This window comes from Microcaecilia unicolor, chromosome 7, assembly GCF_901765095.1.
Source record: "Microcaecilia unicolor chromosome 7, aMicUni1.1, whole genome shotgun sequence".
In the NCBI taxonomy this organism is placed as follows: Eukaryota; Metazoa; Chordata; class Amphibia; order Gymnophiona; family Siphonopidae; genus Microcaecilia; species Microcaecilia unicolor.
In genome coordinates this window covers 3,814,008-3,836,787 of record NC_044037.1, presented here as the reverse complement: position 1 = coordinate 3,836,787, position 22,780 = coordinate 3,814,008, and the positions used below count along the sequence as shown (strand labels likewise).

The following is a 22,780-nucleotide window of genomic DNA, read 5'->3' as shown; positions in this document are numbered from 1 at the left end:
ACTGAGCTAGAAGAGGTCGAGAAAGAAGAAAGAGATAAGAGTAGGTCAGGAGAGAACCTGAATACCCAGTGTGACAGAGAAGGAATGAGGAGAGTCAAAGAAGACAGACCCTTCCCGGTGCGGAGAGGGTGTGTGGAGGATAGAGACACATCCTCTTCAGTGTGGGAAAGTGTTTGAAGGGGGACATGGGATATAATGGAGCGTGAGAAGAGATGAATCCTGCCCGGTTTGGGAGAGAAGGTATAGGAGAGGAGAAAAATACAGCTCCTCCTTGGTGTGAGAGGGGATGGGAAAAGAGACTCCTAACTCCAACGTGGTACAAACCTTCCCCAGTGTGGAAGACAGAAGATAAGGAGTGTGAAAGAAGGGGGAAATGACTGTCCTTCTGCCTAGGGTGGAGGAAAAGGTACGGGAGGTTGGGATAGAAGGGGATTGAAATGGACTTCTTTCCAACAGCCCTCCTCTCTAGTGTAGTACAACAAAGGGGAGTGGAGGCAGAGAGGGAGACAGTCAGTACCTTACTGCATACAGGAGCAAGTTCAATGAGTGAAAAGGGGAACGGAGTGAGAGAGAAACACCTGGAACCTGGAGACTGCCCATTTCAGCTGCCCACTGAGCTCTCACAGGTTTTACTACATCTCTGCCCTTCTCCCTCCCTCCCTCCCTCCTCCCACCACTAACAGCCCTGTCAGGTTAGTATCCCAGACTTTTAGGATCATGGACCTCCATAACAGCTTCTCAATAGTTATGGGCCACACGGGGTTTAGGGTTGTTCCAAAATTCAACTTGTTTACAGAAGTACTTGTAAAATGAGTGGGAATACAGTTCAGCAGCAACACAACTCTATCAACAAGACTGTGGAACAGAAGGTTACACACGTAGATTCAAACACACCATCAAGAACCTTTTACTGCAGAGTTAGTTATAGAGACAGTTGGGGTTTTTTTCAGGGAGGTATAACAGACGTATGAAGTGGCGCTCAAACTTTCAGATGACTGAAAATCCACTTACGCATGTCCAGCCAATCTATGTGCATCGATCTCAACTGGGCTTATAATCTTTATTCCAGCTGCCAGACTGAGAAACACTTGCTCTGCTTCTTACGGCTCCAGGGGCAGCTGATTAACAGACCGGCAGACTCTGTATTACTACTTCTCTACTTCCTTCTTAGCCACCCCCACAGTCACCTCTACCTTCTCTCTCTGCAGCTCCCTCCTGCATCCCTCCATTCCTTCTCATATCCCTCTACCTCTTTCACATCTCTTCTTCATCCCTCCCTCATCCATACTTCTCTCCCACAATCCCCTCTCTCTGCACCTCCCTCCTATATCCCTCCCTCTCACATCCTTGCCCCTCTCACTTTGGGCTACATGAAGAATCTCTTCAGGAGAGGTGCTGTCGCTCTTTAGGACTGTCAGCATCCCTGTCTCCAGGCTGACCCTCAGCAGCAGCATCTGGGCTTTCCCCGCTGTGACCTGGAAGATGAAAAGCACAGAAAAGGCAAATATTACACTACACCCTAGAATACCAATATATCTCCAACTGCGCAAACAGAAAGTATACACAGCTAGCAGAATATGCGACCTCACTCACACAGAGAGAACGTGGCCAGACACCCTTACCACAGGCTGGGTACAGAAACAGACAGACAGACAAAAACTAGAGTGGAAACCCTAAGAAGTCACAGTCTGCATATTAAAACAATTGTAGCTGGTCCCCTGATTAGCTGAGGCTATACTCTATACGCTGAACCAATTGTAACCAGCCCCCCACTCTCTTACAGCCAGGCCCCCAATTAGCTTAGTTTATGTGCACTTGGTAATCCGCCTTTCAACATGCGGATCAAAGCGATTTACAGCTAAAACTACAGTACAACACCTTAAAGGAAAGTTAAAGAGAGAAGGGAGGTAAAGTATAAAGGCAGCAGAGAGCCAGGATGTCTGATGTACCTGCCAGCCCACCGCCCAAGCTATGGAAGACCATCAAAAGCCATGGAGAAAAGGTGGGTTTTAAGAGAAGCCTTAAATCGGGGATATGATAGTTCAACTCAGAGGTCAGGTGGAAGGGAGTTCCAGAGAAAAGAAAGTGGAGGGCGAGAAAGTACCTGCATATGAAGTGTACATATGTACGTCTAGTAACGCTATAGAAATGGTTAGTAGTAGTAGAGTGGACTGAAATCTCGATCAGGAGAGGGAAGGGGTGGTTAAATGATTTCCAGTAGATAAGCATAGGGGGCATGTAGGTCTGTAGGGAACAGTGTCAATAGATAGGAGGCAGTAGCATAGCCAGATCTGGCATTTCGGGTGGGCCCTGAGTTAATCTGGGTGGGCCCGTTCCAGGAAATGGCGGCCATTTCGGGGGGCAGCCCTTACCACCACCCATTGAGGTGGTGGTAAGGGCTCCCGCGTTAACCTGGCAGAAACTGGGCCACACCGGAAATGACGGAACACTAGGGTTGGGAAGTACCGCTGGGCTGCTGCGGTAGCCCGGTGGAACTTCCTGTATAGCAAGCGGTAAGTCCATGTTGGGATTACTGTCACTTAGTAAAAGAAGCCCCAAGATACTAAATAAATTAGGGAACAGAACATATTTTTGAAAAGGTAGGTAAATGCAAAATAATGTTCCTTATGTCTTAGGAAAGATGGGAGAGAGTTCCAGCAAGAAGCCGCTTGGTAAGTTAGGGAAGATTTTAAGAAATGCCAAGTCTTTACTTTAGGAAAATCTAGCAGAAAAAGACGTCTAGTACCTTCTCCCATGGTTCCTATAAAAAAAGGCAAAATAGCCAATCAGAAAACCCAGAGAATCCCCACGAAAATCTCAAAAGGTCAAGACCAACACTTTAAACTGTAAACTAACCTCCACTGGCAAACAATGTAGTTGTGACCTAAAAAATGAAATAGAGTCATGTTTTCCTGCTGAAAAAAACCACTCTGATTGCAGCTTCTGAATCTTCGGCAGCTTCAATATTAAAGTTTTTGATGCAATCTTGCGGACAATGTATCTTTTACTTTTTATACCCTTATCCTGTTCATATTGGTTAAATACTGGAGTGCAGTCGCTCTGGTCTCCATTTCCCTCTACTTGTCCTATTGCTGTTCTTCTGTGCGTCTTTTGCTATCAACTTTAGTGAGCTCACTAACTGGAGAGGACCCCTTACAGGGAAGAAGAGTAAATTTGTCCACAGACCCTATATACCAGGTACTATATGTATCCATATCTAGGGTAACCCTCAGCCCCAACCAACTGGAGGTCCTGCTATGGTCAGAAATGGGACATTCAACTTGGGATGTTCAGAATTTTACAAAATACATATAGGAATGCACATATTTTCCCAAACGAGTCATAAGAATAGAGATATTCAGAGGCTCTTTCGGGTATTGTACAGAGGGGGGTCTGTAAGGATATTCATAGGTTTTCTCCAGATAATGCCTAATCCTCTCATTTCAACACTCCTCCCAACTACTCTTAGAGGCTCATTTTCAAAGCACTTAGCCTCCCAAAGTTCCATAGAAACCTATGGAACTTAGCCTCCCAAAGTGCTTTGATAATATGCCTCTTAGTATCCTAGATGTCACAATACCCATATCCAACAACCTGACAATTCTTGGAGTGACACTAGACAAGCATCTATCACTTGAGACTCACGCAAAATCCATCACGAAGAAAATGTTCAACATGATCTGGATACTGAAACAAGTTAAACTGTATCTCCCCTTGAAACAGTGGGGCAGGAAGGGGGGGGGGGCGGTCCGCCCCGGGTGCACGCCGCTGGGGGGTGTCGGCTCCGCGCTGGTGCACTGCCCTCTCTGCCCCGGAACAGGTTACTTCCTGTTCCGGGACAGAGAGAGCAGTGAATCAGCGCGGAGCCGACACACCCCAGCAACGTAAAGTCGGGGCGGATCAGCCCTCCCGCCTGTCCCTCGCCGCAGGTATGCGCTCCGGGGGGGAGGGTGCACAGCGGCGACCCGCCCTGGGTGTCAGCTCCCCTCGCTACGGCTCTGCCTTGAAAACATTCTGCAACTTAGTACAATCCACCGTACTTACCCATGTGGACTACTGCAACAGCATTTTCATAGGCTGTAAGGCCCAAATACTGAAAAAACTTCAGACTGCCCAAAACACGGCAGCCAGACTCATTTTTGGTAAATAACGATTTGAGAGTGCATCACCCCTTCGTGAAAAGCTTCATTGGCTCCCTATTAGAGAACGAATAAACTTCAAAGTCCATACGCTGATTCACGGGATCATCCATGGAGATTCTCCAAGCTACATGACCGACCTGATCGACCTGCCCACTAGAAACACTTCGCAATCCTCACGAAATTACCTCAACCTGCACTAACCTAACTGCAAAGGACTCAAGTACAAATCCTCGTTTGATTCCAACTTCTCCTTCAAAGGTAGTCAACTTTGGAACGCCCTTCCCAGACCCATTTGTTCTATTAAAGACTACCTACCCTTCAGAAAATCGCTAAAAACCCATCTATTCAAGGAAGCTTATCCAAACGCCACAATCTAACTCCATGAGCCCCCCTATTCATCACCTGTTCCTGCGACAACAGCAATGATTCAGACCACCCCTCCTCCAATTTTTCCCTATGCTCACCCGGACCCTATCCCTTGACTATGCCAATCTAGCCTAAAACTAGCACCTTCTCCTACCTCCCCTACCCCCTCTCCCTTATATTATTACCTATCTACATATCCCCATTACTCTGCTAAGCTTAACCTGTTTTCTTTGTACTACACATTGTGATCTTGCTACTTATGTAAGCCGCATTGAACCTGCTATCTGTGGGAAAGCGCGGGGTACAAATGTAACAAATAAATAAATAATGCTTCTGAATATCCCAGTCACTGCTCTTTATCTACAAAAGTACATAAGTACATAAGTAATGCCATACTGGGAAAAGACCAAGGGTCCATCGAGCCCAGCATCTTGTCCACGACAGCGGCCAATCCAGGCCAAGGGCACCTGGCAAGCTTCCCAAATGTACAAACATTCTATACATGTTATTCCTGGAATTGTGGATTTTTCCCAAGTCCATTTAGTAGCGGTTTATGGACTTGTCCTTTAGGAAACCGTCTAACCCCTTTTTAAATTCTGCCAAGCTCTCTGCGTTCTCCGGCAACGAATTCCAGAGTTTAATTACACGTTGGGTGAAGAAAAAGTTTCTCCGATTTGTTTTAAATTTACTACACTGTAGTTTCATCGCATGCCCCCTAGTCCTAGTATTTTTGGAAAGCGTGAACAGACGCTTCACATCCACCTGTTCCACTCCACTCATTATTTTATATACCTCTATCATGTCTCCCCTCAGCCATCTCTTGTCCAAGCTGAATAGCCCTAGCCTCCTTAGTCTTTCTTCATAGGGAAGTCGTCTCATCCTTGCTATCATTTTTGTCGCCCTTCGCTGCATCTTTTCCAGTTCTACTATATCTTTCTTGAGATGCGGCGACCAGAATTGAACACAATACTCAAGGTGTGGTCTCACCATGGAGCGATACAACTGCATTATAACATCCTCACACCTGTTTTCCATACCTTTCCTAATAATACCCAACATTCTATTCGCTTTCCTAGCCGCAGCAGCACACTGAGCAAAAGGTTTCAGTGTATTATCGACGACGACACCCAGATCCTTTTCTTGGTCCGTAACTCCTAACGTGGAACCTTGCATGACGTAGCTATAATTCGGGTTCTTTTTTCCCACATGCATCACCTTGCACTTGCTCACATTAAACGTCATCTGCCATTTAGCCGCCCAGTCTCCCAGTCTCGTAAGGTCCTCTTGTAATTTTTCACAATCCCGTCGCGAGTTAACGACTTTGAATAACTTTGTGTCATCAGCAAATTTAATTACCTCGCTAGTTATCTCAAGCTTTGACACTGACCCCTACGTTTCACACTACATTCACACATGTAAACAGCAGTATTATAACATGGACATCTGCATGTGTGAATACACATAATTGTTCTAACTTGGCCTCCTGTATGTACTGCAGCAGTCTGGCCAGGGCATGAAGGGTCCCCACCATCAAATGTACCAGCCCCAAACAGCAAGTCCCGGGCTGGAAGTGACTGAACCAAGCAAGGAAGAGCAACAGAGGTAACAAGAGCAAAGTGTGTCACCTGGAAGGTGTGAGTGAGGCTGTTCTGGGAGGCTGGAGACGTCAGAGGGGAGCCACAGGAATTAGCCTTGTGCTTGGAGAAATGTTCTGGAAGCAATGCTCCTGCCTGGGCAGAGGGAGGGAGAAAGATAAACACTGAATTCACTGACTCTCGCTCATGCTAATGCCCTTATTAATCTCTTTCAGTCTTATATATTTAGGGATCAAAAAAATACCACAGGTAAAACATAGCTGTGCAGTTTGCAGCAAATAATCAAAACAGAACTATGCCAGTAGCTTAGCCCTGTTCATTCTCCTCCTGGAAAATTAGCCCCCAAGATTTGCACCTGATTTCCCTGTTCCCCCACCCCCCAACCCCACCCTCTCTCTGGCCCTTGGGAATGCTCTGAGGAGCATGATGGCTACATTACTGACACTGCAAAACAACATAGCTAATTTGGTCCACATTGAGGGTGAGCAGGAACTAAAGCCCTCAAGCCACAGGAAAAGACTGGGAAATGTTTTTCATTATTATACCCTTCGCTTCTAATATTTCAGCATTTGTAGGGCTGCACCTAAGATCACCCCATAAGTCATTCCTTTCACCACCCATTAGTCATATGATGTTCCACTGACAGGATACAGTACCTTCTCCTCCATTGAGTTTAGCAGACTGGTCAAAGTGGAGATCTTATGGAGAAAGGGCTCAAGGTCTGGGTCACTGCTGACAGAAACCTACAGAAAAATGCAGACATGTCTAAAGACTGTCCAAGTCTTTTAATACCTTGTGAGTTTCCTGTCCAACTCTTCCAGTGCCTGGCGAGTTCCCTGTCCAACTACACGTGAACAAAGTACTCACAGAGGCTGAGGAGCTTGTAGGGTTGTGAGTAGGGGGTGCATAGGCGCACTTTGGGGAGGGGTACAGGAGAGGGTTGTGCATGCACAGTGCTCATAATGCCATGATTACACTTTATGGAACATGACAATCATATTTGCAGCTGAAGTATTTGGACTTTTGCCAGTACTGTAAAGTAAGTTTCCAACACCCTCTCCTTTCCCCATGATAATTCCTGTAGGCAGGACGTCAGCCCTAGTAAATTAAGTATCCTGAGAAAGTGGAGTATTTCCAACTGCTTCCGTAAATGACACCTCGATGCAAACGTAACCAAGCCAAGCATATCCAAGACTTTTTGAAACAGTCCATTCACAAAATATGCAAACTTGAGAAAAATATATCAATTAGCTTTTATGATTCCCAACTCTCTGCCAGTTTGAAGGGCTAAGAAAATAAACTTGCCTGTTTTGTGACTAAACACACAGCTGATCTTGAGTGATCAAACACTTTGGCCAGAGTCTCCAGGCTGGACAGTGTGATATCAATTTCACTGTAAGAGAAAAGTAGAGTCAGAGTGGAACCAGCCTCTGAAACTCCTAATAGTGCCTGTACCCGTCACTCACAGATCCACCTTCACTACCCGACATACCACTACTCACAACTCTACTCTCACCCCATTGACTCACAGAGCCACTTTCACTACTCCAGATACCACTACTCACAACTCAATCTGCACTCCCTCACAGATCCACCTTCACTACCCGACATACCACTACTCATAACTCTACTCTCACCCCATTGACTCGCAGAGCCACTTTCACTACTCCAGATACCACTACTCACAACTCTACCTGCAGTCCCTCACAGATCCACCTTCACTACCCGACATACCACTACTCACAACTCTACTCTCACATAGGAGTAAACTTTTCAAAATTATTTGGGGTGTTAAGCCCAATGGAAATAACCCCCTCCCTGGACACATCCAAGGAATTTTGTTAATATTGGGGGTGCTCAAGCACCCACAGCACCCACAGAGTCGGCTCCAATGCGTCTATATACCCCTCTGCAGCTTCCTCCCCATTAACCCTTTCCACCTGTACCTCCTTGCAATCATAGGAGCCGACTCTGTGGGTGCTGTGGGTGCTTGAGCACCCCCAATATTGAGAAACTTCCTTGTATGTGTCCAGGGAAGGGTTATTCCCACTGGGCTTGGATCCTATGCTTCTAGTATCCAGACTCCTCCACAACCTCTTCCGCATCCACTTATATCCTCCCTCCACAGCCTCCCAGTGGGCTGCATCTTCCTCTGCCTCCAAGTTTCTTCATAACAGACCTGTGTAGTCCCCTGTAGATGGTCAGCAGAAGTTTCCTCAGGTGCTCCAGCCTCTGGTTCACCTTTCTGGGGTCCTCCAGGTCCAGCTGCAGCTGCTTCTTCCCATCTTCAGTCAGCAGAGCCATGGCCTCCAGGGTAGGACTGCAATCCATGAGACATACTGAGAGATTGCCAGAGAGAACGAGGAAACAAGAGCAGAGAGAGAAAGACAGACAGTGAGGGAAAGAGGAAGAAAGGAAAAAGAGAGAGGAAGCAAGAAGCAGGAAAGAAAAGGTGAAAGGGGGATGGAGAGGCAATAAAAAGAAAGGGGCGAGGAGACGATAGATAGATTTTTCTGCCCCCACAGTGTGGGCATGTTTACATTCAGTCTGTATTGTAATGGTTGTCTGTGTCCTGGTTTGATCCTGTAATCTCTGCACCTACAGTTTAAACGCTGCCTGTGATGGGACCTTTTCTCTCCTCCAGTATCCTTGAGACCAGCCTGGCTGTAGCTCAGCCCAAGTACAACACTTGACCCTATTGCTTAATTCTAGATCACAACCCCCATGTCTTTGAGGGATTTTTCTACATCCCTCCCTCTGGGGAAAGAAAATCTCCACCTTGGGCTTAGAAAGCTATCGCCCTTCACAGCATCTCCATCCCCCTGAAACTCTTCCCTCCACATCTTTCAGCGAGTCCAAAACCGAAGAAGTTACAGCTACCTGTGTGTACAGAACCAGAATCGGTGCTGCCTCTCAGGCAGTAACCGCATCGTTCAGTTATTTCTATAATTCTAAAGTAAGAGAAGAACCCCCTCAATCTCTAACGCGAGCGCCTGAATGCAAGCGTCATTCGTGCACTCAGATTACGGCGTACTAACCCTCACACGCATGAATGTTGGGCCCCTATAATCTTAGAAATGCAACTTGTATTGTGCACAAATGCAAGAGGGGTGTTCACGTGGGCGGGGCATGGGCATCTCCCACAATTATGCCAGCGTGTTAAAGAACGGTTTCATTATTGTGCATTTTCACCTGCCACAGACATGACATAAGTGGGTGGCCTAAATCTCGGTGCATAACAGCTGATTTACGCTAATATTTCTTAATCTTGCTGCACCATATGCCTGGAATAGACTTCCTGAGCCGATACGTCAAGCTCCTTCTCTGGCCGTCTTCAAATCTAAGCTAAAAGCCCACCTTTTTGATGCTGCTTTTAACTCCTAATCCTTACTTTAATATTCCCTTATCTCTTGTTTGTCCTGTTTGTCTGTCCTAATTAGATTGTAAGCTCTGTGGAGCAGGGACTGTCTCTTCATGTTCAAGTGTACAGCGCTGCGTATGTCTAGTAGCGCTATAGAAATGATAAGTAGTAATAGGAATCTTTGGGATTCTGGAATCTTGCTACTCTTTGGGATTCCAGAATTTTGATACTCTTTGGGATTCCGGAATCTTGCTATTCTTTGGGATTCTGGAATCTTGCTACTCTTTATCCTTATCCCTTATTTGTCCTGTTTGTCTGTCCTAATTAGATTGTAAGCTCTGTGAAGCAGGGACTGTCTCTTCATGTTCAAGTGTACAGCGCTGCGTACATCTAGTAGCACTTTAGAAATGATAAGTAATAGTGATAAGTAGTAGTAGTAACAGAATCGGGGTGGCCAGTTAGATCCCATTATAGAATTCACACCCAGCGTCCGCATTTTGCACCTAACCTTTGATGCACTGAGGGGCAGATGCTCAAAGCAAACTGGTTTTAGCCAGTCTAAATTAAATGTTATTGTGCGGCCAATGCACAGAGGCTTTGGCTGAAAGTCCTATGCTAATGAGCTCGCTACTATTAAAATGAGCTCATTAGCGATTCCCTCCAGTGCTCGGAAAAACAGCTCACAAAAACCACTTACCCTAATAACTAAAACCTACTAACAGCTCCAGAGCTGCCAATCACAATATCAGCCCTTCTGACCCATGTCTTCTCCCTGCGGGAGGGTGGCACCTGCTGGCTGCCAGCTTCTTCCAGGGTCACTTCCTGTCCTTTGATGGCCTTGTTTCTGTCTCTGCTTAAGATCATGGCAAAGAAACAAGTCACCTAACCTGTAAGAGCAGTACTTCTAATAGCAAAAGGCTGGGAACTGGGAAGTTAGGTTCAAATCTCACCGATGCAGCCCTCACGCCAGGTCCAACACCCCCATTCACTGGACATGCACACAAGAGCTGTGAACGCCCCCCCCCCTTTACCGACCAATGCTCAACACACACAGCATGCGTATAATTTGTACGCAGCTAATGTTGAGCACTGATCACTACATCAAAATTGGTATTCCAGCAATTGTGGCAGCTCCGTACATTAAAATGGTGGCCACGAACTCTCGCGAGACTACCGTGAGAGGTCACAGATGCCATTTTAAACTGTGGAGCTGCCGTGGGCAGCAGCAGCGAGCGGTGCACTCAGAAGCAGCAGCATGGAAGAAGGTGGGAAATGGGAGTCGGAGGGACACGTTGGGCATGAGGAGGGTAGGAGAGATCGGAGGACATACTGGACATGGAGGAAGGGCTGCGGGGGTGGTGTAGCGTGTGGTGGGCAGGGGGCGGTGGAGGAGGTGGCCCAGAGTACTCTCAGTCCACCCCTGCCCGAGCTAAAGAGTTACTTACAATGTTGCAAGCTACAGGAAGAAAATTGATGCCTTTCATGGTGCTGGCAAAAAAATACTCATACTGTGGACTGCACAAAAAAACAAATCAATCAGTATTGGAAGCTCAACTTTCAGATTTCAGACACATCACGTGAAGAAAAAGATCATTAGTGTAACACATTGTGCTTGGCAAGGTTTTTTTTTTTTGTTTCAGTTGTACCCTGTGCTTTCCCACTCATGGCAGGCTCAATGTGGCAGGCAATGGAGGGTTAAGTGACTTGCCCAGAGTCACAAGGAGCTGCCTGTGCCGGGAATCAAACTCAGTTCCTCAGGACCAAAGTCCACCACCCTAACCACTAGGCCACTCCTCCACTCCTAAGGTTGAAAACAGGAAGACTGACAATGGAATGGATGGATCTCCTCTATCAACAATCGGATACCCGAGTGCTCGGGACAACTATCGATAGGGTGGCCATCAGTTGACATTGACTCTGGCCCATAATATCAATGATTTGTACTAAGAAGGGTGTGTTATGTGACTGCATCCAGTCTTTGCCTGTGATGGAGTGTGGTGGGAGAGAATATTATGGGCTTCTCTTTTCTACTCTGTTAGGTTGTTTGTATTCGCCTTTAACCAGAGAGTGCAAAGCAGATTGCAATAGTAAAAGACTTCTAATCAGAAGGAATTTACAAAATCGTCTACAAAATATAACAATAAGCAGTAATGAAAACTAAGACCATTAAAACAAATTATTGACTTAAAACAGGTGTGTCTTAAGTGCCTTATGAAAAGAAAGTTAAGGTGTAATAATTTGCATTTCAATGGGAATATTATTCCAAATCCTAGCCCCTTGAAATCCAAATTTGACTTCATACGCTTTAAAGAGGGAAAATCCAGTGAAACTTTTCTCTTACTTCTCAAATGATTTCTGTTATTTGTATATTGAAGAAGCGTCTTCCACTGGTTCTGAATTCAAACCATAGAAACTTTTACTTACCAACCAAGCAATTTTAAAATGTATTCTAGATCCCAATTTAAACGAATGTAGCCTATTGAAAAGTAGGTTTGTGGAATTTTCCTAGATTAAAAATTAACCTTGCAGCTGTATTTAATAACAATTGAAGTCACTTTCTTGGCTATAAGTTAATTGAACAATATAAAGAATTAAAGTAATCTAAGCAGTGGCGATCCTAGGTTGGCTGCCACCCGGGGTGGATCACCGCTGCGCACCCCCCCCCCCCCCCCCGGCTGCAGCAGCATCCGTCCCCCTCCAGGGTGCAGCATGACACCCCCCCAGCGCAATGACACCCCCCTCCCCGATGCATCAAGCCCTCCCCCAGCGCAATGACACCCCCCTCCCCGGCACATCAAGCACCCCCCCCCAGGGTGCATTCTTGGCTGCTGGAGGGTGCAGAGAGCAGCCGCATGCCTGTCGGCTCCACTGGCTCTCTGCTCCCTCTGCCCCAGAACAGGAAGTAACCTGTTCCGGGGCAGAGGGAGCAGGGAACCAGCAAAGCCGACAGGCGCATGGCTGCTCTCTGCACCCCTCCAGCGGCGTGCACCCGGGATGGACCGCCCCCACCACCTCACCCTTGCTAAGCCACTGAATCTAAGTATGGTGGCAAAATTCCTTGGGCTATTGTTCTAAGACTTGAAGGACTCGGAATAGGATCAAACTGCTGTTAATCTACACAAATGAAGAAAGAATTTTGTAACCAGTTTCAAATGTCAATCTGGAATCCAGAGCTATTCCCAATATCTTTCATTTAGTTTCAGATTTCAAGGAGATGCTTTACAGAGACCGGTTCCGGTCTGTACTTGTACTGAGAGGCAGGAGAGGTTATTTGATGCTGTATCCTGCTCTCTAGCTGTACTGAGGTGCAACACTGCTTTTTCCCGCACCCTGAATAGTACCTGTTGCTGATGTGTTTCTGCATTTGCTGCTGTGGCTGCCATGTAGGCTGGTTCTTTAGTTGTGGGGCAGGTCCTTGAAATATGCCACTGTCAGGTCTTGCTCTTCCCAGAGGGCTGATCACCTCCCCATCTGAAAATACAAAACAGTGGTCAGTGCAAGGCATTCCTCTCGCTCTGTGCTCTGCTTCTTTCCTTCTCTCTTGTTCTCTCTCCCCTTTCCTCTCCGTATTTTCGTTATGTTCTCAAGATTGTTTGAGACAGGGCCAGTCTTAGGCAGGGGCAACAGGAGAGGGTCTTGTGCTCCTGGGGACCTGGCAGTTCCAGCATTGTAGGTGTTGTTACCTTCCCCGCCTATCTTCCCACTATTGCCTCTCTCCCCCCGCTAAGTTGACCCCCAAGATGTAGCACTTTTCCTTCCCTCCCTCCTGTTTCCATCTCTGGCGGCTGCAGTACTAATTATTATTATTTAAATTAGGATTTATTTACCTCCTTTTTGAAGGAATTCACTCAAGACGGTGTACAGTAAGAAAGGGGGAGGGGGAAAGCGAAATGGGACTTGATATACTGCCTTTCTGAGGTTTTTGCGACTACATTCAAAGGTACTTATTTTGTACCAGGGGCAATGGAGGGTTAAGTGACTTGCCCAGAGTCACAAGGAGCTGCAGTGGGAATTGAACCCAGTTCCCCAGGATCAAAGTCCACTGCAATAACCACTAGTGCAGTAAAAATATTCAACTAGCAATACAAAGTATGGCACAATATACTACTTACAATGTCAACACAAATTATACCACAAAGCCACTCGCGTCTGTGGCTCTCTGCATGCTGCAGCTGCTTCCTGGACTGGCCTTGCCTCCTCCGATATAACTTCCTCTTTGGGAGGAGGCGGGGCCAGTCCAGAGGAAGCAGCCACAGCATACAGAGAGCTGCAGCCCCGCATCGTTTTGCTGTATAATTAGTACTGTGGCTGCCAGAGATGGCGACAGGAGGGAGGAAAGGAAAAGTGTTACAGCTTGGGGGGTGGGGGGCAGCTTAGGGGGAGAGAGATAGGAGCTGTGTTTGGGGATAGAAAGGCAGAAGTAGTCCTGAGGGGGGGCAGGGGAAGAGAGAGAACCAGTGCTAGAGCAGTGTTGAGAGAGAGAGGAGCAGTGTTCAGGACGGGGTAGAGAAAGACAGAAGCAATGATAGGTGGGGAGTAGAGAAAGGCAGGGGCAATGCTAAATGATGTGTGGGGGGGGGGGAGATAGAGAGAGAGCACGCTGGCAATGCTAGATAAGGGGGTGGGAGAGAGACAGAGATGGAAGTAATACTGCATGAGTAGAATAGAGGGAGAAAGGTGGGACAATGATGGATGGCGGAAGAGAGACGGGACAATGCTGAATGGTGCAGGGGGAGGGAGGAAGAGAGAGACAGAGAGAGGCAATGCTGGACGGCAGGGGGTGGGGAGAAAGGAAAGAGTTAGTGAAGGACTGGGGAATAATAGGAGAATGGATGGGCCAAGTTAAGAGAAAGAGATGGAAACCTGTAGGAGATACTGGATAAGAATATATGAAATCTGAATGGATGGAGAGGTAGAAAAAATGGAAGAAAGCTAAAAGGAATAGTTCAAGGTCGGAGCTGGATGTAGTAGAGGAGGTGAAGATAGATGGAGAGAGAGAAAATGATAAATGGACAGGAGAACTTAGGAAAGAGAATTAAAGAAGACCAAAAGCAGTAATCAGAGACTGGAGTTAACACGATTAGAAAAATTAAGTGGCCCAAATAAAAGTAGAAAAAAAATGTTATTTTTAATTCTTACCTACAAATGCACTCAGTCTGCCGCCCCTCACTACCTTTCTACCCTCATCTCCCACCCGAAACCTCCGTTCATAGGACAAATCCCTCCTCTCAGTACCCTTCTCCACCACCGCCAACTCCAGGCTCCGCTCATTCTGCCTCGCCTCACCCTATGCTTGGAACAACCTTCCCAAGCCCTTACGCCAAGCCCCCTCCCTGCCCGTCTTCAAGTCTTTGCTTAAAACCCACCTCTTCAATGCTGCGTTTGGCACCTAACTCTTTCAGGAAATCCAGACTGCCGCAATTTGACTGCCCCTATCTGACTGACTGTTCACTTGTCTTTTAGATTGTAAGCTCTTTGAGCAGGGACTGTCCCTCTATGTAAATTGTACAGCACTGCGTAACCCTAGTAGCGCTTTAGAAATGTTAAGTAGTAGTAGTAATTTTGGATGAAGTAATATGGTTACTGTGTTAGCCCACTTTAAAGGTTAATAAATAAAAAGAAAAAAATGGAAAATAACAAGATACCTTTTTATTGGACTAATTACATTTTTGACTAGTTTTCTAGCTTTTGGAGGCCAAAGTCTCCTTCCTCAGGTTGGAACAGTATACTTATTATGGTAAACTGTTCTGACCTAAGAAGAGAGGCTTTGGCCTTCGAAAGCTAGAAAACTAGTCAAAAATGTAATTAGTCCATTTAACAACGTATCACTTTATTTTCCATTTTTGTTTTATTTGTTAATATGTCGGCTATTGAAATTTATATCTTGCTATCTTTATATTTTGCACATCGGGGGGGGGGGGGGGGGGGGAAACATCACTGCTTCACTTCCCTGGTTGTTGCATTATATGCAGAGTCTGGCTTCTTGGGGGTTTAATTTAATTTTGGTGGACATATTTGTATTTTTAGTTTGTGGCTGTTTATTCTGTGCTTGATGAAAGTCTGTGTTCTGCATGTGTGAAAGAGACCAGATTCGCAGGTGGACTGTTATGGTTTGGTAAGTTTCCTATATAGGGTTTGAGTGTTTTTTCGCATGGTTTTATGTTATTTTGCAAAGTGTCTGGCCTGTTTTGAAAATGAAAAATGCTCAGGACTACAGTTCTCCACGTCTGGTACAGTCACCAGGCAAAGAAAAACCACCTGCTTTAAACAGAGTATAGAGATGGAAGGAGCGGGTGCTGTCCCTGAGATGATATTCACAATTTGAATATTTTTTGTATGGTGAGTTGTAAGGGGGTAGCTTCACTGTCGGGGAATGTGGAGTTTGTAATACCGAAATGGAGCTTCAGGGTTAATACTGAGATTCTGACAACTTCTGTAGAGGATCCAAACTCCACTTCCACATAGAATAATTTGTTGAATGACGTTTTACTGGGCAGTTACACATTTCTGTTTAATAAATAAATAAATCTCTGACACCTCATGTGAAATCGGTAGGGTGGGGCAGGCAGGATCCCATTGAACTGGTCTGCACAGGGCCCTGCAATTGCTAAGACCAGCCCTGGTAGAAAAGGAGATCAGAAACTAGGACCGGTGGACAGGGAAGGTTAAGTCTGACCAAAGGTTAGTCCATGGACGGCAACCTTGAAACTGAGGAATAAAAGGTTGGTTAGAAACCTGTTCAAACTCCATTCACCAGCAGAAAGATTCAAATGGACCTGGGTGAACTTAAGAACATGAGGAGGAAGGCCTACCCAGGGTGGGGTGGGGTGGAGGAAAGGCACCATCTCTCAATCAGTTATCAGGAGGAGAGTGAGGAGAAGCAATAGAGGAAAGACGCTAGGAAGCTGGGAATCAGATGAGAAAGAGGAGGGATGTCACACATGAGAGCCTGACAGTGTGGCTCTCTGGAGATCTCCTGTAATTTTCTAATGAATACCTCCTTCAAACCCTACTTTCCAATCTAATTCAGACCTATCTTGCCTCTAAACTTCTATGAAATCAGAGTCTCCAAACTCAGAAAAATCCAAAATAGAATGAGAAATCTCTGCTCCTGAACTCACAATTTCTGAGGAATTAAGGAGAAACATTCCTACCACAGTCTCTAAATCTGTAATCAAATCAGTCACTGGTTTTGGAGGGGTGACACTTGAAATCCCAAAACTCTTGTCTGGATTAACTTGATAAGACTCTTGGTGTGCTTTATACTACTTTTTATTATATTGTAAGTCGCCCTGTGATGCCCATAGGAAGGGCAGTAAAGTAAAGCATAAACCATACCAAGACAGAAAAGGCAAAGGTAAGGTCCATGAACTACACTGAGGCTCCCAGTTGATCATGGCCAGCAGTTCCTTATCATTCCAAGATGGTGGATAAGAGTGTTCACTTGGACAGTTTGCATACCAATTACAAAGTTGAGTATAGAGGTGTGGTAGCCGTGTTAGTCCACTCTTAAAGGTTATCAATAGAAATCAAACAAAATAAAATATGGAAAAGAAAATAAGATGATACCTTTTTTATTGGACATAACTTAATACATTTCTTGATTAGCTTTCGAAGGTTGCCCTTCTTCCTCAGATCGGAAATAAGCAAATGTGGTAGCAGATAGTATATATGAGAGAAACATCAAAGCATTACTTTGACAGTCTGACAGAGTGAGAGGGTGGGGGTATGCATTGGGACATCAAAGCATTTCATTGATATTCTAACAGAATGGGTGTTGGTAGGTGAGAGGAGGGTAATAAACAGAGAAATACAGCTTTATGTTTTATAATGAGTTAGAAAACCCAGATCCTTATTAAGTCCTGTTTGTTGGGTGTCAAAATATTCAATCATTCTTATTTCAAAGGTCTTATGTTCCTGTATTGTTTTAAAATTACCTTTCAGTATTCTTACTGTGAAATCACTGGTGCAGTGTTCTGGTCTTGTGAAGTGTTGGCCCACAGGGGTGGGGGCTTGACTGGCACCGGCTATTTTCATGTGAGTTGAGTATTAAAGAGTTGGATTTTTATTTGTTCCCGACCCACACCTTCCTGTGACTACTCATGCTTCTGCAGTTATTTTGCATGTATACAGGGAGGCCGCAGTAGAGACAGAGGCCTTCCTGATGTCACCATGGGCTTCTTTGGAGGTTGTGGTCTTTCTAGAGGCACGACAATATGGATCAGTTCAGTCATTTCTATACACCTTTCTGTACAGACACAGAACCAGAATAGTTCCTTTACGTGGACCGGAGGTTTAGTGTGGCTGGAGTAAGAAGGGAGGGGAGGCTCACTTTTGTGATATGGAAGGTTTCTAAAGGAGGAACTGTCATGGGCAGGAGTGCATGGGTTTGCTCCTGCCCTGCTTAGCTATTGGACCACAAATGAAGTTAAGGAGAGCCTACTGGGATTTGGAGAGAGTCCAGGAGGGGGTTGGAATATTTGGAAGGGTGCCTTTTATTGTTGGAGGGAGGGGCCAGGAGGTCTGAATATGTTGGGAGGGGGGAGCAGGAGAGGGGATTGGATTTGGGGGGGGGGGGGTAGGATCTGATATCCCCTCATGCAAGTCCCAGCTGATACAGTCCCCACAGCCAGCACATGTCCTGGCTGAATACTGATTAGGATTTATTTACCACCTTTTTTAAGTAATCCACCCATGGCAGTGAAAAGCACAGGTAAGCCAGACATAGGCAGTAGACAAATATTCAAACAACAGTACACATTATGGCATAGTTTGCAATTTACTACGTGAACACAATACACATTCAAACACTGTAATGGACAGGGTGGTGTGTAAGTGGAGGAGGAACATTGAGACAGATAAGATAGACAGAAATAAGTAAAAATTGTACATGAAGTCAGAAAATGTATTTCAGCTATGGTAGAAGTGAATTAGCTAGTTCTCCTCCAGTATGTGCAGCCAGTGTTAGCCCTGGTGTGTGTGACTAGCTAGTTAATTGCTTATACCATTAAATATAGTATTAATATATACAACATTTGAAAGAACAGGTGATGGAGGGACAGGTAAGAGAAACGATTGTGTCCTGAAAGGTAATATATAAACATAAACCCGAGAAGTAGGAAGTGAGATTCTAGACAGAGAGCACAAGGTAGATGGGAAGTGAGAGGGGAATAGCGGCCAGGTCTGGAAAGGCAACACCCTCCGACTCCGAACTCACCAGAGTCATCCTCAGTAGACGCCTCTTCTCTGTCCACAGGATACAGCAGGGCAGTCACCAGTCCCCTGTTGGGTTGCTGGTATGTAGTGATGAGGTCTGCAAGGGTCTGGAAGCATTTCACTGGCAGGCCAGGGATGGTCTGTAATGAGGGTTGCACAAAATAAATGGCATAACTGAATGTAGGCACGTTCATTCCTGGGTTCTCTCTTTTCTTCACCTGAGCAAGAAGCAGGGAACATCTCTTTTATTGGGAATGCAGAGAAGCCCTCCTACTGCCTTCAAGTAAAGGCCCAAACTCCATTTCCCTTCCAGCTTGGAGTATTGTGTCTGGTTCTGGAGGCTGTACTTCTAGAAGGATACAGAGAGAGGAGGTGGTCTAGAGGAGGGACTATGGAAATAGTGTAGAGAAGTCTCAAGGGCCTAAATACTTACACCCTACTTCCGTGCTGCTCAAGCCTCTCCCGGAAGCACAACTAGCCAGTCAGGTTAACAGGTGCTAAAGCTGCATTGACTGGATCCATGTGGCATGCAAATCTATCTCATGCATATTCATTGTGGGGATCCTGAAAACCTGATGGGACCAGGTATGCCTCAAGGACTGAGTTGAGAAGCACTGCACTAGAGTTGAGGAAGGAGAGGGAGATGCAAAAGAGATACTCACATACCTCAGAAGGACAAACATTTTTCAGAGGAAGGACATTTTTAATGTTATGAGGCTGCAAGAGGACACACATGGAACAGCCTCCTGGAATGGTGGCGGATTCAAAACAGTAACAGAATTTGAGAATGCCTGGGATAAGCACAGAGGATCCTTAGCTGTGAAAAGATTAGAAACTCCAGAGATTAACAAGGGTCTACTCTGTACCATTCCACTCAGGAGTCACTTGGGAAGACTAGAAGTACTTGAGGCTCCTGATTTGCCTCCAATTCTCTTTCTAAGAAGAGGTTGGGAGGTCTCTGCTCCCCTGCAGGATTGGCAATGGACTGCAACTTCTATAAAAGTCTCATCGAGCCTTCGCTGGTGATGTGGACTGAAAGGAGCGTCAGTGTTTCTCAGCACAGAACACATCTCATGCAACAGAGGGAAACCAGCTGCTACTTCTCAGGAAACCACAAAGCAAGAGTGGAAGGGTAGGAAGATGTTCTACACAGCGAGGGCTCCACATACATCACAGGACACGGCTCTGTACCTGACATTTATAAATAGATTCACCTAAGGCAGCGAACGGCAGACACAGCTTAACATGAAACTCACAATTTGGTTAACATCAGAAGTGGACTGACAGTGGTTTGGGCTCTTGGACAATAAGGGTCAAGGACACCTAACCACCTATCAAAAGAGATTAAATCAGATGGAGGCCAGGGGAGAGTGGACCCGCCTATTGCTGTGGGCTCTTGGGCATTACCCTATTGTCCCTGTGGTCAGTCCACTCCTGGTTAACATAATCAATGAGCTAGACCTGGAGATACTAGTAATAGGACTAGCCAGGAAATCTGCCTTTCTCTCCACAAACCCTTCTCCAGTCTCTCCCTTTATCTTCCCATCTCCTTGTATTGTTCCTCAGTGCTAGAAAACTGCTCCAGACACCCCCCCCCCCCAATACATTTACCCCTCTCTGAGGACGCTTCCCGGCACACTCTCCACACTTGAGTGCTGGGGGCTTTTCATGCCTGTGTGTATTTTACATTATGGACTGTCTGGTTCCAGTCCACTGAAGTTCAAGCTGAAGTAGCAGCCCACCCAGTTGGAAAGAGCCCCTCAGAGCCCTTAGCCAGGTTTGCTGCCTTCCTCTCCTCAGTCCCATACTCACTTGCACTGACAGAAGTCCCTCCTCATCCGGCAGGATTCGGTAAGTATGTACATGTCTCTGGAACCTAAGAAAGACAAGCGTCTGGCATCAGTAGCAAGCCTGGGAGCCAGATTACAATGCAGAAACCAAAACTGACCCTAAGAACATCAGAAAGCCAGAACAAAGGCCATCACACCCTGGACTGGAAAAACTGTACAGGAGCTGCAACTGGAGGAGTGGCCTAGTGGTTAGGGTGGTGGACTTTGGTCCTGGGGAACTGAGTTTGATTCCCACCTCAGGCACAGGCAGCTCCTTGTGACTCTGGGCAAGTCACTTAACCCTCTATTGCCCCAGGTACAAATAAGTAACTGTATACAATATGTAAGCCGCATTGAGCCTGCCATGAGTGGGAAAACACGGGGTACAAATGTAACAAAAATAAAATAAATAAATAAAATACCAGAGGTCAAGGCTTCAATTATAAAAATGCAAAGCAAGCTGCAACTTTCAGTTCAGATGTACCCTCACCCTGCTGTTATAAAATGGGTTTTATCCTCACATCCCAACACAGCACGGACAACCGCACAAGTATCAACACCCCAGACTACACCCTCCCTATCTCAGAAAGCTTGAAAATCCTTGGCATTACAATAGACTGCAACTTAGCACTAGAGAGCCAAGTGAAATCCACAACAAAGAAAATGTTCCACTCAATGTGGAAGCTCAATCGTGTGAAACAATTTTTCCCAAGGGATACATTTCGTAACCTGATACAGTCAATGGTACTAAGCCACGTCAACTACTGCAATGGTATTTATGTGGGATGCAAAGAACAAACCTTAAAGAAACTCCAGACCGCTCAAAACATGGTAGCCAGACTTATATTTGGAAAATCATGATATGAAAACGCAAAACCCCTCCGTGAAAAACTACACTGGCTCCCAATCAAAGAACGTATTGCTTTCAAAATCTGCACCCTGGTTGACAAAATTATCTACGGTGAAGCCCCAGGATACATGACAGACTTGATCGACCTACCAGATAACACATCTGAATCAACACGAACATATATAAACCTGCACTACCCAAGCTGCAAAGGACTAAAATGCAAATCAACTTACGCATCCAGTTTTTCCTACATAAGCACACAGCTGTGAAACGCATTGCTGAAAGTCTTGAAAATGACATACGACCACCTCAACTTCCGGAAAACACTAAAAACTAACCTGTTTGAAAAAGCATACCCTACCAAACCAACCTAAATGCCTGATCGTTGCAACACAACATAACTAAAGAACGTAATGGACATAAGACAACTCTCCTCCAATACGATTCGCTAAGGTGGCTGTGCCACACGAACTTTACCGACCACAACATCAGTTTGTATTTGTTCACACCGGTGACGGCAAATGCCTCTCTGGTACTATGTAAGCCACATTGAGCCTACAAATAGGTGGGAAAATGTGGGATACAAATGTAACAAATAAAGAAAGAAAGAAAAAGAAATGATTATTCTTAGCAGGGCACGTGCTGAAGGTATTGATCCAGGTGGGGTGTCATCCATCAGCACAAGGAATTTCATTTTCCCTCAGAGACGCTAAGCTCATGAATTACCATATAATTCATTGGTGCTTTTCAAGGTCTCAAAACCTACAAACACTTTTTATTGTTTTCAACTTTTCATGGCCAGCAGCACCTTCCATCTGACCAGTGTAAGAGAAACTTCAGAATAGTAGCTGTCCTTAGTACTGGTGATGAGGAGAAGGTGGTTCTAAATGCCTCACTCCAATCAACCTCAATACAAGTAGAGTATTGAAGTGAGCCTGCTAGGAGCAGTCTCTAGGAGTACTAGCAAGTGTAAGCAACTGGAATTGGACTTCAGGATACCTAAGGCAAGGAAGTTTCTTTTTGTGTGAAATGAATGCCACTTGCATCTGTGACGGTAACATACTTTTGATAATTCTTGTTCACAATAAAGACTTTTCTTTTGGTTTACCTGTCTGCTGCCAGTGTCTGTGAAGGGTCCAAGCCTGCAAGCCCACACTATCACAGCATCTCAATGCCAAGTGCATGCAAATAGCAAGGGGGCGTGGTCTGGGCATGTCTTGGATGGGGTAAGGGTGTAGCAAGTTCATAGACGTTTATTCCCACTAACCCTGGGATTCTATATATTGTGAGGAATATGAGGGTGAGAGGGAGAATGAAGGCACATGGAGGAACGAGGAGGTTCGAGAGGGAGGGAGACTGGGTAGAGAAAGGAAGGAATCTTTTCCCCTGGGGGATTGGAGAAAAGGAAAAGACTACAATTC

The 22,780-nt window shown here is 45.7% G+C and overlaps 1 protein-coding gene across 1 annotated transcript in view; it reads right to left on the bottom strand.

Moving 5' to 3' along the window:
- Window positions 1-22,780, bottom strand: part of LOC115474352 (phosphatidylinositol 3,4,5-trisphosphate 5-phosphatase 2-like) — a 73,861-nt gene that overhangs the window by 45,960 nt on the left and 5,121 nt on the right. The window contains exons 3-10 of the mRNA XM_030209793.1: window positions 20,493-20,556; window positions 18,682-18,820; window positions 12,806-12,935; window positions 8,283-8,423; window positions 7,409-7,496; window positions 6,760-6,846; window positions 6,134-6,238; window positions 1,361-1,475 (exon numbers count right to left, since the gene is read on the bottom strand). Of these exons, the coding sequence (XP_030065653.1) occupies window positions 1,361-1,475; window positions 6,134-6,238; window positions 6,760-6,846; window positions 7,409-7,496; window positions 8,283-8,423; window positions 12,806-12,935; window positions 18,682-18,820; window positions 20,493-20,556 (869 nt within the window). The remainder of the gene's footprint in view (window positions 1-1,360; window positions 1,476-6,133; window positions 6,239-6,759; window positions 6,847-7,408; window positions 7,497-8,282; window positions 8,424-12,805; window positions 12,936-18,681; window positions 18,821-20,492; window positions 20,557-22,780) is intronic.